Consider the following 14,586-nt stretch of genomic DNA (forward strand, 5'->3'; position numbering starts at 1 on the left):
CTGGTCACAAATACCTTGGCGCCCAGTTGTCGTCATCGTCGGTCTCTCCGGCCTCACTGAACCTCATGCTGCACATACCCAACGCATTCCGCTCATTACACAGCGGTTGTCTTTCGCTCGATCTCTATCAATGGGGAGTGGTTCCCCTTGAGAAGGACTATCAAGATGATTGGTCCCAGGAAATTTGGAAAGTGTAATGGAAGGGGATGAAGCTGACGATCATTCTGATTAAAAGTTTGTCGGTCAAAGCAAGTCGATCATGTATGAGTATGGAGAGGTGTGGTCCACCGTGCGCTCGATGAAACAGCCACTAAACTGGCGACAACGGGTTGTGATCGCAACGAGACCCAGTGAAAGCCAAAGGGCGCTTGCCGTGGTCTTCGTAAGAGGTGGACCTTCTGCTGCGGTTAAAGAAGAGATGAGTGACAGCTGTCGTCAGAGGTGACGAGGTTATTTTTTCGAACCGAAACGGGAAATCCCTGTGCAATCCAAGTGTACTGAAGTACGATCATCCGACGTGTATGACCGAAGAATGCCATACCAGCTATAGTCTTAAGTGAAGCATATGTTTAAGTTATTTCACACACCGCTAATACCAACGCCAAAGTTGATACTTCTACTGTACATAATCCTTACAGTGAGGACGCATAGGTCTTAACACCCCTCGAGACCCACATATCATACCGCCTAGTTTCATGATCTACCGTCTTCCACACAGTATAACTAACTAGGATTCAATCATATTAGTATGCTAGATTTCCTATTAAACTAGAGACCATTGAGTCTAGTTTCACAGCAGCAGGTCTAGTTCCACTAGATCCTGAACGTGTACTTTCAAAACTCAATATTTCTCCCTGAACACCTACAACCACCCCCTCCCTCTATAGCCGACCTTCCAGCCGATCAAGTCAATTCAGCTCAAGAACACCAAAAACAGTCGTCTAACTACAAAAACAGGTTTCTTCATAAAAAACTACTCAATCAAGAAGTCGTCCCACCCCATCAAAGATTGTCCTAGATCGGATTATCAAAGGCTACACTGTCTTAATACATAATACTGCGCTATTAGCGCAGGAAAATGCTAATTACGGGCTGCGAATGAGAAAAAATGGCAAAAACAAGCACGAACGAATCGACTAGTCCTATGCGAACAGGGTGTTACTGTTAGAGAGGGCCTACCACCACCAGTACAGCAAGTGCAGCCAGTTGAACATGTACAGCCTCCGCCTGCACCGGTTGAATCGCCTATTTTGCCACCCCCACCAGCCAAACGTGCACCCCAGAGATATAGCGGCTGCAATAGTATTGGCAATTCAATTACCCGGTGCCTTAATCGATATTCCTTTGATTTTAATAGTGTTTTGGTGGTTTTATCTATTTTTAAAATTTTTGTAGTGGTTTGGGTGCGCCACTCGCCCGTGAATCACGTTACATCATAGACAGCGCGGGGTAGTAGTATAGACCCTTCTGGCCAAATAAGTTCACTATTCTAGAGGCGTCACTCTAATTTAATGCTGAACTTTGATTTGTAGTTATATTTGCGACCACGGGAAATACGATGTGTGGCATTCCACAGATGGGTATATACGAGTGTAATCAAGCCACCAGGCAATAGGCGATGGATAGGCTATCCGGAGTTAGAACCTAGATAGGCTATCCGGGATCGCGACAAATAGTTCGTAAAATCCACATGACGTATGAATCATCTGTATATAAAGAGAGTGCATTTCCCCTTATCCATCAAAATGACCATAATACCCTTCCAACTGTATCCACAAAGCTTCTGCTGAGTGTGTTTCACCATGTCCACCCCAGCCAAAATGCGGGGTATCATCCAACCCAACCCTAAGTCCAAAGATCTCATACTCACCTCACTCCCGCTGCCGACCATCAATCCATCCCTAGGAGAGCATCTCATACGTGTCAAGGCATGCGCCCCTTGTGCTGGAGAACTCCTTTGGCCAAACAACTTCCCTCCGCCAACCCCGCGTGAGTTAATTCCTTGTCCCGACGTCGCGGGAACAATTATCTCCGGACCGGAGGATTCGCCATTCCAGCCTGGCGACGAGGTCTACGCGCGTACAAACTATAATCGTCCTAGTAATGCTCGCGATTTCACTATCGGTGTCACCGATGAATTGGCCCACAAGCCTAAAAGTCTGAGTTGGATTGAAGCCGCCGCAATACCAGTGTCTGCCGAGACTGCGTGGCAGATTCTATTTATTCATGCAGGAATAGCCGGTGATGGGGAAGCAGACTTCGCTACGGCTCAGGAGGCATGGAAAGGGAAGAGAGTGCTCGTTACTGCTGCGTCAGGCGGCGTTGGGATGTGGGTGGTGCAGTTGGCTACCCTGCTCGGCGCGGAGGTTATAGGGACATGTGGTGCTGCGAATGTTACGCTCGTACAGTCTCTCGGCGCGAAGGAGGTACTCGATTATCGGCGTACTAGTCTTCGCGAGTGGGCAGAGCAGCCGGGAAAGAAAGTGGACGTCGTGATTGATTGTATTGGGCGCCAGTCTCTTGAGGATGCATGGTGGACTATTCGCGATGGAGGAGCCGTGCTTAGTATCTTTCAGCCACCGAAACAGGTTTGCCCCGAAGGCTATAAGGGAACTGGAGTGAAGGACGTGTTTTTCGTGATGGAACCCGTGAGAAGACACTTGGAGGAGATTACGAAGCTGGTTGAGCTCGGCAAATGTCACGGCATGGTGGATAGTGTGTGGCCCTTGGAGCAGTATCAAGAGGCATTCAAGAGGTTGGATGAAGGACATGCAAGAGGAAAAATTATATTCGACCTGTCGCTGAATAATTAGGTGCTCCGTATGAGCAAAATCTTTGACGAGTATTCGATACGTTTAAGACTGACGAATAATTCCATTCCATTAATGCTCAGAGATCATTTCAAGTCCTATCAAATTTGTGCCATGAAACACTATATATCCGTCACAAGTCTTTCTGATTTCTTTTTTCCTCTTCCAAAGCAATGAGGAAAGCCTACTTGCCATATATCGCCAATACGTTACATTTCGTGGCATCACTGCTGCAAAATACTGGAATTCAGCATGATACAGGAACCTGATACTATTCCGGGGCTATTTCAAAATAGTCTAGTAGATCTTAGCGACAGTCAGTCAGCAGTGTTCGACCCTATAGACAATCAAATAGTGTAGGCAGTGACAGCGATTTCTTGAACGACAGAAAAGGCCTTTTTCCACACCTACATTTCTGGTTCGCCACCTTGCAATCGCCCAGCCTCTTCCAGTATTGGGGAGCCGAGCATTAAAGCACACTAGGATTACCTTCGACTAGAAGCCTAATGTAACTCCAGCGGTCACAAACTCTGATGTAAACACGCGAGTGGCTTCTGCCTCCTAGGGTAACTTTGGTTCCCAGTACATCTTCTACTGGGTCATGGCTGTATGATCAATCAGTCATCAATTTTTTCTTCTAGGCAACGAACAAGGACCAAAGTCGGCAGTTGAGACTTTAGATACAGTAATCAGCGATGTTTCAGCAGCCTAAAGTCTCTATTAAGATGGGCTACACGTCTCTATAGAGGTGTATCGCACGCGTCAGAAAAGTGACAATATCGCAGATGTGAGGGAAATGGCATTGAAATCGAGAAAGGAGAGAATGGAAATACTTGGTGGTGAGGATGAAAAAGCTCTTGCAAGTACTATGATATTAGCGAAGGCATACTGCCTCGAGGGTCAATGAGAGGAGCAAAGCAGCTCTTTATGCGAATCATGGAGACTCGCGAGTCGAAGCTCGGCGTGGACCATCCTGATACGCTGACGAGCATGGCCAATCTGGCTCCCACCTGGAAATCTTCAGGCCGTACAATCCAAGTCCCTTAATTTACTACGTGACTGCGTGACTAAGCAGAAGCAAATGCTGGGGCTCAAATCACCACCAAACCCTGTCTATTTCTGAAACGTTGCTGGAATGGGAAGCGGAGAAGTTGAATATGTCAGATAATCGGAAACGTGTACGAGCTAGTATCGAAGATGGCCATTGATCAACTGAGATGGATTGTGCATTGAGTATGTGCCAGGATCTGTTGAATGGTCCAGGAGCTATAAAATGCGTGTTCCATCACAATTCTTCCGAGAATGGCCCGGATTACCATACAATTACTATAGCAATGTGGATGGTTGCTGAATAACCAAGTACTGTGGAGAATATACGATATCTTTTACCTCTCTGAGAGTTGACAGAATTTAAATACGTAGACGAGCCGTATACCTTTACCTCGCAGTAAGCTCTGCTTCATATTGAAATTTGCTGGTGTAAACGGCGGGCCGTGACGGGGAGTCTCCACGTGACTATTCTTCTCCCCAAAGGCGGTGGGCAACAGAGTTCCGCTTCGTTCAGCGGGGCAATAGGTGTCTTATATCTGATTCGCTCCCGAGTACCCCACTGCGGCAGATAAACCCCGGCCTCCCCATACCCATATTGTTGGGTGCAGAATAGGGGGCGGTACAGGGCAGCGGGCGGTCAAGCGGCAACTCGCCGTTCTCCGAAGTTACGGGTGGAAAGGCGAGCGTGGGTCACGGGGATAATAGTAGATGCTGATAATGTGGGTAGTAGATGTTAATGAGCCGGAAAAAGAGCTATTGGAAATGGTAATTTGAATTTTATATAAGTTCGATGCGAAGCATGGGAGGCAGTTGATGCGTTGTTCTAAATGTGGCCAATCAGTGGGCGGAGCCATACTCCAGATGTGTCCACATTTACTGACAAGTACCAAGCACACCACTAGTACCATCGGTTCTACGTATCTATTAGTGCTTCCTTAAGACGTAGGGCTGCTGCGAATATTCGTAATTGCGAATATTATTCGTGCGAATATTCGTACGAATAATTATTCGCGAGATTTTTGCTTTGCGAATAAATTTTGCGAATATTATTCGCAGCAAATCGGGATTACGAATAAATTATTCGCGAGTCTGCGAATATTCGGCGAATATTCGCAATCCCCGAATTATTATGTAATCCTCCAGGATGATGATGGTTGACTAGTTAATTAAGTATATGCTAACTAGTTAGTTACTTGGTTACGTAGAGGGTTAAGGTAAGATTTCTATACTTGTAAGTCTTGTAGAGTAGGAATATAAGGAGTGTAGTAGATTCTACTGCTAGACTCATCTTACTTTTAGAAGTGCGTGTTCAAAGTAGTTATACAGATTTAGAGTAAGTACTTGAAGCTAGCATGTTATGGGTATATATATTACGGATTTGCGGAGTTAAATTGAATTATCATTTATAGAACACCAGAGGAAACACTAGAAATTGAGACTGCTCTCTATATAGTTGTCCAGTCGAATCACTATTACTTATAAACATCATTCAACAACATTAAAACCCTCATCGTCTCTGCCTTCATAGAGTATCTCCGTACTCCAAGTACATCTCTTCCTGCATTGAACAATCTCTCAACCGAAACTTCAGAGGCTGGGATTGCTAGGTAATCTCTAGCAGCAGCAGCCATCCGAGGGTAGTCATGTTTATGAACCCTCCACCAATCACATAACCAGTTTGGATCTTCCATATCACTAGCATCAACCCGAGCACTGTCAAAATATCGATCAATATCAGATACTTGAGGCTTATCGTGAGGCTGTAGCCTTCGTAACATCCGGCTTCCAACTTTTTGCTTCTTGTGACTGGGCTCTGAGGGCTCTGCTATACTAAGTAGGTCTGAAGTCTCTGGATATTTGGAATAAAGGTCATCACGGAGAGATTGAAGAATCTCCCTGCTAGTGGCTTTATCTTCCAATTCGTATAGGAGGAGGTCTCCTTTCACACGAGGATCCAGAATCAGAGCAGTATAGTATGTATCAGAGATATCCATAAAAGTATAGTACTTCATATACTTCTTGATACTTTGCCTAACCGCACTTGCAATATCCTCATCAATGTCTGCAAAATCCTCCTTACGCTCCGCAGCATCATGTAGTAAATCATGAAGTTCATAATAGACCGGCACTGTGAGACTGATCTGGGGCCTTTTCTCTGAGACAAACAAGGTGAACTCATCGAATTTTGAGAGAATAGAGTGGATTTGTGAAAGTCGTTCCCAATCTTTTGTCGAGAAAGGTAGAAACTCTGTCTCGTAATGAATGAACTTCTCAAGCTGGTCCTTTGACTTAGAAGCATTAGTATTTAGTCTTATTAAAGTATCGTTGAGTGCTAGTAGCTCACCTTTAGAGCGTCACTTATCATGCGGAAGGTAGAATTCCATCGTGTATCAACATCATATTGAATGAACTTTTCGGGAAGGTTCATACGCTTGCAATTGTTTTTCCACGCCTGTCTGCGTTGAGGACTTCGGTAGATCCAGATAGCCAGGATACGAAGCTTAGCGAGTGGTTCAAGTGTATGGAATGAGTGATGTTCCCCTCTATCAAGGTTATCACAGACAGAAGTGGCCTCTTCTGTATTACCAGACTTGAGAGCGGAAAGGATATCCTTCACGATCAGGTTGATAATGTGCGCTAAACACCGCACATAGCTTCCTAGACCACAGAATATGGTATTCGCTCCGGACTGCTGTAACTTTTCAAAGAGTTGTAGCACCATCCGCTCATTATTGCTAGCGTTATCACCAGTAATTGAGAGTAATTTGTGCTCAAGATTGAGTTCAATAAGTAATGTTTCAATAGCCGTAGCTAGATTCTCCCCACTGTGTGGTCCATGAAGCTCTGTAAACTCTAGGACTCTCTCACGATAATCAAATTCTTCTGTGAGCCAATGACCAATAACACCAAGGATTGGTAGGTGATTCTTGCTAGTCCAGACATCAAGAGATAAAGCAATTGTTTTGCACGTCGCCGCAAGCTCCTCTTTCAATTTAGCGCGTTGTTGGTCGAAATCTTCTAGGAGACGCTGTCGAAGGGTATGGCGAGAGGAAAAAGGGAGCGAAACCCCCGGTATATCCTTAAAGAGTTGCTGAAAGTCTGGTGATTCAATGACTGTGAAAGGCTGCTTACTGCTCACAACCCAGCGAAGAAGGTTCTTTTCAAGACTTTGTTGAATCGTGATATTTGCCTTACTACCCCATAGGCTCAGAAGAGTAGATTTAGGTGTAGTAATCACTTGCTCAGGGCCATTAGGGGGTAAAATCCCATGTTTCTCCTTCAAATGGAGCCGAATATTAGTGGTAGAAGTCTGTCGCTTCGAATCTGTTGTAGACCAGTTGCATTTCTTCCCTGTGGCTTTATCAATAGCCGTACAACTGATTTCGCGATCGATGAGCCTCTTCTTTCTGCTTCTCTTTTCGATCCATTCGCTAGAGAACTCTCTAACATGAAGAAAACCCCATAACCAGTCGTTTTTCAGTGTTTTTGGGCGGGAAATTTGGGAACCAGTAGCTGGAGGAGGTAGTTGAGAGGCTGATTCTGAAGGTAACACTTCATCCAGAGAATCAAGATAAGAATCGGTATCTGCAGTCACCACTGACAGATCAGAGGTATGCGGTAGAGGCAGTAGGCTAAGCTCTTCTGGATGCTGAGCTATCGGATTCTCTATTAGGTTTGATAGCCAATCTTCAGAGGGGCTTCATCTTCATAGCCATCGTTTAGAGCAAGGTAATTCGGATGGTTCCCACGAGTCAGCATCTTGGGCGATAAATATCTCTGCAAAGAGTCAAGAATATAGCACGAATTGTACAGAAGAGTGATTTTGCATTGGGTGACTAGGAATTATTTTTTTGCTCCACTATTCTAGCTGCACGTGACATCTTGCGAATATTATTCGTATTCGCAGCCTTAGTGCGAATAATTATTCGCACACTTTTAGTACTGCGAATAAAACTGCGAATAATATTCGCAGTGTTCGTGTGTTGCGAATACGAATAACGAATAATACCGATTCCTGCGAATATTCGTATTCGCAACAGCCCTATTAAGACGCAACATGATTTGATAATTCAATAACATGGAACATGGCATGTCGAAAGTTCCTTACATGACTCATAACATCTCAGAATATCTTCGGGTATATCCTCCAGCCATAACAAAAGTTACCCAAAGGGCAGTATCTTAGCAGCCTGAGTATACTGCAACACTCACGGCCGATCTACATGCTCCGACGCCGTAACATTTTCCTCCTTCGCAATCTCATCCTTCGCAATCTCAATCTCCTTCCCCGCCTCCGGATCCAGCACGCTATTCTTCCGACTAGTCTGCACCATCCCCGGATTCTCAGCCTTAAGCCTTGCAAACGTCTCCTCCGCATCCCAAGTCCACGGCGTCGGCGCCGCAAACAACAAATCCATATCTTCCAGTGTCCGCTGACTACTCTCGGGGTAGAGCGCCCAGACCATCGGAATGGTGATGACGTTGCTGGCTGCGAAGACGTAGAGGGTTTTTTCGCCGATGGCGCCGAACATTACCGGGCAGAGAAGTGTCTGCATCAGGATTAGTTTATGCTTTCGTTTTAAAGGGGTCGTGTGTGCACTCACCAGCCATCCGTTTCCGATACTCCAGCCCACAACACCCCACGCGTTCCCGCGAGCTCGCACGGCTAGCGGGAAGATCTCGGCTGGGTACACCCACGGCACGGTGAGCCAGGTCGCACCGAAGGTGGAGGTAAAGATGAAGATCATGGAGGCGGCGGCCGCGCCGTAGGAGGAAGCTTGGCTCATGTTGCCGTCGGCTTTGGCGTTGATCGCGAGGCGCGAGAAGCCTCCGGCTAGGAACATTGCGATGCCTTGCACGACGGAGCCCCAGTATAGAGTCCAGCGACGGCCGATGCGGTCGAGGGTGAAGACGCAGACGAGGGTGGCAAACTAGCAAAGAGTTAGCTGGCAACCGCAATCTTGAAGGCACTGGAACATACCATGTAGAAAATGTTATTCAATCCGCTAATCCACTGACTCTTCGTGGAGTCGAATCCGGCAATGCTAAAGATCGTCGGCGCGTAGACGGTTACACCGGCGATACCAACCCACTCCTGCATGATCTGCAGCCAAACGACCAGCTGCACCCGACGGCCAATATGCAGGTCGCCAGACTTGTAGCCGAAGAGCATACCGAGATACGAATGACCGCCGCCGTGAACGACAGTCTTCTCCAGCTCGGCAATGTTCTGGATATCCTGGAACTCGGCCTCGGCGCGAACGCGGTCTTCGGGACTGCTTCCGCGCAAACGTTGCAGGATATACCGCGCTTCGTACTCGCGGCCGACGTTGACGAGCCAGCGGGGGGACTCGGGGAAGAACCAGACGGCGCAGAAGAGGATGAGGAGGAAGATGATTTGGAATGCGATGGGGAATCTCCATTGGAAGGCGGATTTGCCGCCATCGACGAAAGAGAGGCCGCTGGAAGACGTTAGTATCTCATTCGGAGGAGGTGATGAATGGACGCACAATTCGAGCCAGTAGGCCAAGACAACACCGAAAATATTCAGGGTAAATTCGATAGCGATGAACTGACCACGCGATGTGTGTTCGGCCGTTTCGGTTGCCCAGACGGGGACAATGGCGTTCAGGATACCGGTACCAATACCGTTGATGAAGCGTGCTGCCATGAATCAGCTTCAACTCTTGCAGATACGGTAGGAGGTTAAGTACTCACAGCAAATCATCCAATTATGATTCTGAGCCGAGCACTGCAGACTCGCGCCCAAAATCGCCCACACCGAGCCCGCCGCAATAGTCTTAATTCGACCCAGACGATCACCAAGCCAACCACCAAAAAGACCGCCAAATAATGTACCAAGGTAATATACCGAGACAATCCCGCCCTGCAACAGCGAATTGGTGACAACAGGCGTCGGTTTCCCATCTTCCATCTTCGTATACCCGAACTTCATCAGGTCGATGTAATCCTTGGAATTATTCACGCCGGACATCATGCCCTGGTCGTAGCCGAAGAAGAGAATCGACAGCGCCGCGACGCAATTGATAGCTACGAGAAGCTGGCGCTTCTCGAGCTTGTGGACGACGTTCCATGGGGAGATCTTGTCCATTGTAAAAAAGGGTGCCCACAGGCAGGAACCTCCGGTGAGTCTCTAGTGTAGTGAGAGCGAGCATACGACTGAAGTGGGCGAACCGGGGAATATAAAGAAATCCCCTCCCCCGTGGGGAACCGCGATCCGAGAACATATCGGCATGGACCCATCAACACGATATCATGGCCCACTGCGTCTGCCGGCCTGTCTCCGTACCCCTCAGGCCATGTTCTGCCCCAAGGTGGTAGGAACGGTACGATTGGTCCCCCGCTTGCACGCACCTAGCGAGGCAACTTCACCACGAGGATCGGCCGACTGCCACCCCGGAACAGCAAGGAGTGGCAGTGGACTGATCGTGCACGAAGCAGAGACCCAGGTGATGCCCCCACTGGAAACTCAAAACCGGGCTGGGCCGATGAGTCGGCTTCAGGCCTGGGCTCGCAGTTGCTCCGTGACGGCTTCGGGGAACTCGCTGGGACTGGGGGCGGGGTTCCCTTTTAACCGACGTCTCGGCAATCCGATGCTCACCACAGGATACTAGCATGTTCCTGGATCTTTCGTACAGTTTGAGGCGTGACTAGCTTGGCAGGCGCAAAATGGCCATTTGCGGCGTCGATGAACCGTGGGGTTTCTCCTTCTCGTTGCCAATCATTTGACTGTGTTGACATCGGTTAAATTCCAGATTGTCTCCAGCATTCCCCAGGCTCGGCTGGTTCCACAGAGGCAAAAACGCGACTCCGGATGGGACGAGTCCAGGCGCCGAGGGGCCAATGGGAGGCGCCAGGTGGAGGGCGACTCGGGCTGGGTCCACGACGAGAAGACGGGAAAAGTGAGTCCATCCGGAGTCTCCAGGTTTTGCCCGCTTCGGCAAGCCGGGCTACACCGCACTGTACGTTATCTGAAAGTAGGACATGACTGGCAATACTGAAGAAAATAACAGTCAATACTATAGTAGGGCAATCAGTTTTCGATTATGCTAATTGTAAATTGCCGAAGGCACCCATCATGGATATTTCTTGTCTCCGTCTGCTGGGAGACCGGAAGTTCGCCGATTCCGCCGTCTACACGCCTTTCGGCCCACCCGATTCATTCAGTGTGTCATACCTAGACCTCAATCCTGATTTAAGGTTATTTTCTGGTCACCCGATACATCTGCGTCTACCGATGTCATCTAAGTACTCGCGTCCTGCAGACCGAGCGAATGCCGATGATCTCCACATTCCGCGGCGGGTAATTAACCGCGCTTGTACACCTCTGCCTTATGGTACTGGACGGAGTCGCGGGATATGACAGACATGGCCGGGTTAATTCGGCATGGAATTTGTTGATACTATCTTAATTTAGCGATGCGGTTTAAGTCGTATATTCTCATTCTCAGTCATTAGGCGGAGATCAATTTCCGGCGTAGGTGTTGAAGCGTTACCGAGGATATATGGGCAGAAAAGAAGTGGCAAGAATGCCTTACCATGAACATGGGAAAGCACCCCTCGCTTGCTCTGAGCAGAGCAACTAGTCATACCGAAACCAGCTCGAGAATTCTCAGCAGCGGCCTAGGCAAAAGACCAACCCCCCGTCCGATCTGCGAAAAAGTTATCGGGGTCATACGTCTTCTTAATCTCCTGTAACTTCGCAAAAGTCGAGAATGTCTGCAACGGATTCTGATCATGATTCGCATCATTGATAAACAAAGGCAGGCCCTCCGCATTGCCCACAGACTTGATCATATCACGATAACTCGCCTGCACAGCCTTATAATCCGGCTCACTCATCCCCGGTGGCGTCGTCAGCAGATAATTCAACCAGTACCACGGACCATCAGGCATCTGCATCGCATTCCCGCCCTGCGCCTTACTCGCGTCCGTCAGGCTCTTGGGCACGGGCTGGAAATCCAGCGACAACAGCTCGTACCTGCCCTTATTCGACTCGGCCCAGTTTCGCCAGACGTCGAGGGCGTTTTCGTATGAGCAGTTTTCGGGACGGTGCACGCCGACGCGGAACATGTTTGCACCGCGCGAGAGCTCGGTCGAGAGCGGGATAGGCATGTTCACGACTTCGGGGTAGGTTTTCAGACTCATTGTGTTCAGGATTGTCGGGATGCTGGTGAAATTCTTGAAGGCATCGCCGGAGTCTTCGCCGTCATAGACGAGGAACATGATGATTGCTTCGTCGAGGTTGAGGTTGAGGTCGGGTGTGCCAAGTTTCTCGTACGTGCCAATGATGGCGGCTTTGGGGTCGGTATTGTACTTGATGAAGTTGCCAATGGCCTCGATGACCTTGTCCTTTTGCGGGAAGGGGAAAATCAGATTGCCAGCGTAGAATTGCCCGACTGGTCGGCTCTGCACGGTGTACTTGGTGACAACGCCGTAGGCATTGCCGCCGCCACCGCGAGACGCGAAGAAGAGATCCGGGTTCGAATCTTCTGATGCCGTGACGATCTCGCCGCTCGGAAGGACGATTTCCAGCTCGCGGAATGAATCACAGGCCAGACCGTACTGCGGAGACAAGTAACTCATGCCGCCGCCCAGGGCTAGTCCGGTGCCGACGCCAGCCAGACGGGCGCCGACGACGGTGCGGTTGTACTTGACGAAGTAGTCGTAGATATCGCCAAAGACGCCACCGGGCTGGAACGTCGCGAGCGTGGTGTGGGGATCGTAGGACTTTTCGGTCATATCGCTCAGGTCCAGCAGGACGCCATTGTCGACGCAGGAGTAGAAAGTGTTGGGGTTATGTCCGCCAGCTTTGATAGCGAAACGACTGTCAGCGGCGCGGATGGCCTGCACCATGACGGAGACATCCTGCGCGTTCTTGGGATACACCACACACGAAGGTTTGTAGTCGTCCAGCAGGGCATTCCAGTATTCGAGACTGTTGGAATATTCCTGGCTAAGCAGATTGCTGCTCACTTTCGACGACCCCAATTGGGTGGTGATATTCGAGCATGCAGATGGACCCGCAGCCGCGGCTGCAGGTGCCGCGATGCCGGCCAGTATAGACAGCACGAGAGGGAACATGCTGGATCAATCTGGGTGCGTACAGGACGTCCAGAGAGGGCAGGACCCGAGTTCAAATATCGTGACATGCTTTCGTGTCTTCACGTGGAGTCGCTGGCCTTTGCTAAGGGGACCCTCGGTTGGAAGTGGTATACGGCGGGAATACGATGGCACGACCTGAATCTTGCTCCATTTGGCGCCAGGAGGCCGATCTCCTGAAACAATATGGCGGGAGTGACGGTTTGGTCATGAGTCAGCATTCTTTTTCAGGGCGATTGTTGTCGGCAGGTATGTGGAAAGGGGTTCCTCGGTAAGAGAATACGACGGAATACGTTGACCCGGAACTGGTTGGCGATCGCCGATCATCATCTGATACTGAAGAGGGGAACGCTCGATGGCAGCACGCGCTGAGACGTGCGGGTCGATTCAGCAGAAAAAACCGCCACAAAACACACGCATAGCAATCAGGAAATAGCGAGAATCCCAAATGTAGGGGTCAGGCCGGGGAGGTGTAAGAAGGTGTATTCTAGAACTAGCTACCCGGCCACCGTATACTGCCGGCTATGTCACATAGCCTGGACGGTACCCATGTAGTAGAGGGAGGGGGTGGAGACCCCACTACAATAATTTAGCGCGTCAGAAACCCGCCCAGACCGTTTTTAAGCTTCCCCCATAAATCAGATAACCCGGAGATTTGCCAACTTTGGCCTCGTGAAGGTGCACCTGCAGGGGTGCATCCTATCCTAGAGTACAGTATTCAACGGATACATACTTGTATAACCAAAAGCATAACGTATAGTCCCGCCATACTAGTAACCCGACAGTTCGCCCTCATTGCAACACTTATTTACTCAATCCTCAAACAAACAGATGCAGAACTTCAATATTCAAGTGCAGGGTTTCATTAACGTGACCGTCCAGCTCCTCGGACTAAGTCAGAGATAATGAGCTTGAACGATGTAGGTTCGAGAGATGTACTCGTATTCAAACAGTGCTAAAAGTGCCATAATCCCAAAATAACGGCAGAAAGTCCAAATAGAACGGTGCAAACGATTATTGCTGGGCCGAAAATGCGCCGTGACGAAAGAGTAGTCGTTCCTGCCACCGGAGAAGACACAAAATCATTTGATGGCTTTATCTCAGTTACATGGATGGATGGCGCAGAATACTCATGCATAAGATTGTTCAAAAAGCGGACTAATCGCTCGGACACTGATCCGGAATGTAACCCTGTATCAAGCACATCTGACACGTCGAAGGTTTTGTGCTTCTGATTTGGGTGCAATGGGCTGTGGTAGGGGTACCTCTGGACGCAGGACGAGCATAGATCAACATAGGCACATCTCCGGCAGACAGAACGGGGACCAGAGATCCAATGGCAACACCTTGTACAGGTAATTTTGAATATGCCTGCTTGAGGTACCGTATCCTGAGACAAATGAAGCTGAAATAGATAGTTCGCGTTGTTTTCATCATCTAAAAACAAGAGATAGCGACCTAATTGCTGCACAAGAGGCCATTGGAAGTTCGGCATGGAACGAAGAAGCATGTCTGACATAAGAAGGACTGATTGACGAATAGTGGAGTGTTGAGTCTCATTCGGTGTCGAGCAAATCTGAGGGCAATGGTTTTGAATTTTGTG

The 14,586-nt window shown here is 48.8% G+C and overlaps 4 protein-coding genes across 4 annotated transcripts; 1 reads left to right on the forward strand and 3 right to left on the reverse strand.

Moving 5' to 3' along the window:
- Positions 1–1,820: 1,820 nt before the first annotated feature.
- Positions 1,821–2,813, forward strand: N7532_001713 (NADP-dependent oxidoreductase; the record flags this gene model as incomplete). Its single annotated transcript, XM_056614207.1, has 1 exon — positions 1,821–2,813. One exon carries the CDS (start codon positions 1,821–1,823, stop codon positions 2,811–2,813), a length of 993 nt encoding a protein of 330 aa, XP_056479248.1.
- A 2,519-nt stretch (positions 2,814–5,332) lies between these two features.
- On the reverse strand, positions 5,333–7,512 carry N7532_001714 (uncharacterized protein; the record flags this gene model as incomplete). The annotated part of the gene is made up of 2 exons (XM_056614208.1): positions 5,333–6,148; positions 6,205–7,512. Coding segments are annotated over 2 exons (2,124 nt in total), but the record flags the coding sequence as incomplete, so codon positions are not given.
- A 562-nt stretch (positions 7,513–8,074) lies between these two features.
- Positions 8,075–9,972, reverse strand: N7532_001715 (uncharacterized protein; the record flags this gene model as incomplete). Its single annotated transcript, XM_056614209.1, has 4 exons — positions 8,075–8,410; positions 8,465–8,791; positions 8,842–9,524; positions 9,579–9,972. Coding segments are annotated over 4 exons (1,740 nt in total), but the record flags the coding sequence as incomplete, so codon positions are not given.
- A 1,532-nt stretch (positions 9,973–11,504) lies between these two features.
- N7532_001716 (FAD-binding oxidoreductase) lies at positions 11,505–12,965 on the reverse strand (the record flags this gene model as incomplete). The annotated part of the gene is made up of 1 exon (XM_056614210.1): positions 11,505–12,965. One exon carries the CDS (start codon positions 12,963–12,965, stop codon positions 11,505–11,507), a length of 1,461 nt encoding a protein of 486 aa, XP_056479251.1.
- Positions 12,966–14,586: the final 1,621 nt, after the last annotated feature.

The sequence above is a fragment of the Penicillium argentinense genome (genome assembly GCF_028826775.1).
Source record: "Penicillium argentinense strain IBT 30761 chromosome Unknown utg000002l_segment0_segment0, whole genome shotgun sequence".
Lineage (NCBI taxonomy): Eukaryota > Fungi > Ascomycota > Eurotiomycetes > Eurotiales > Aspergillaceae > Penicillium > Penicillium argentinense.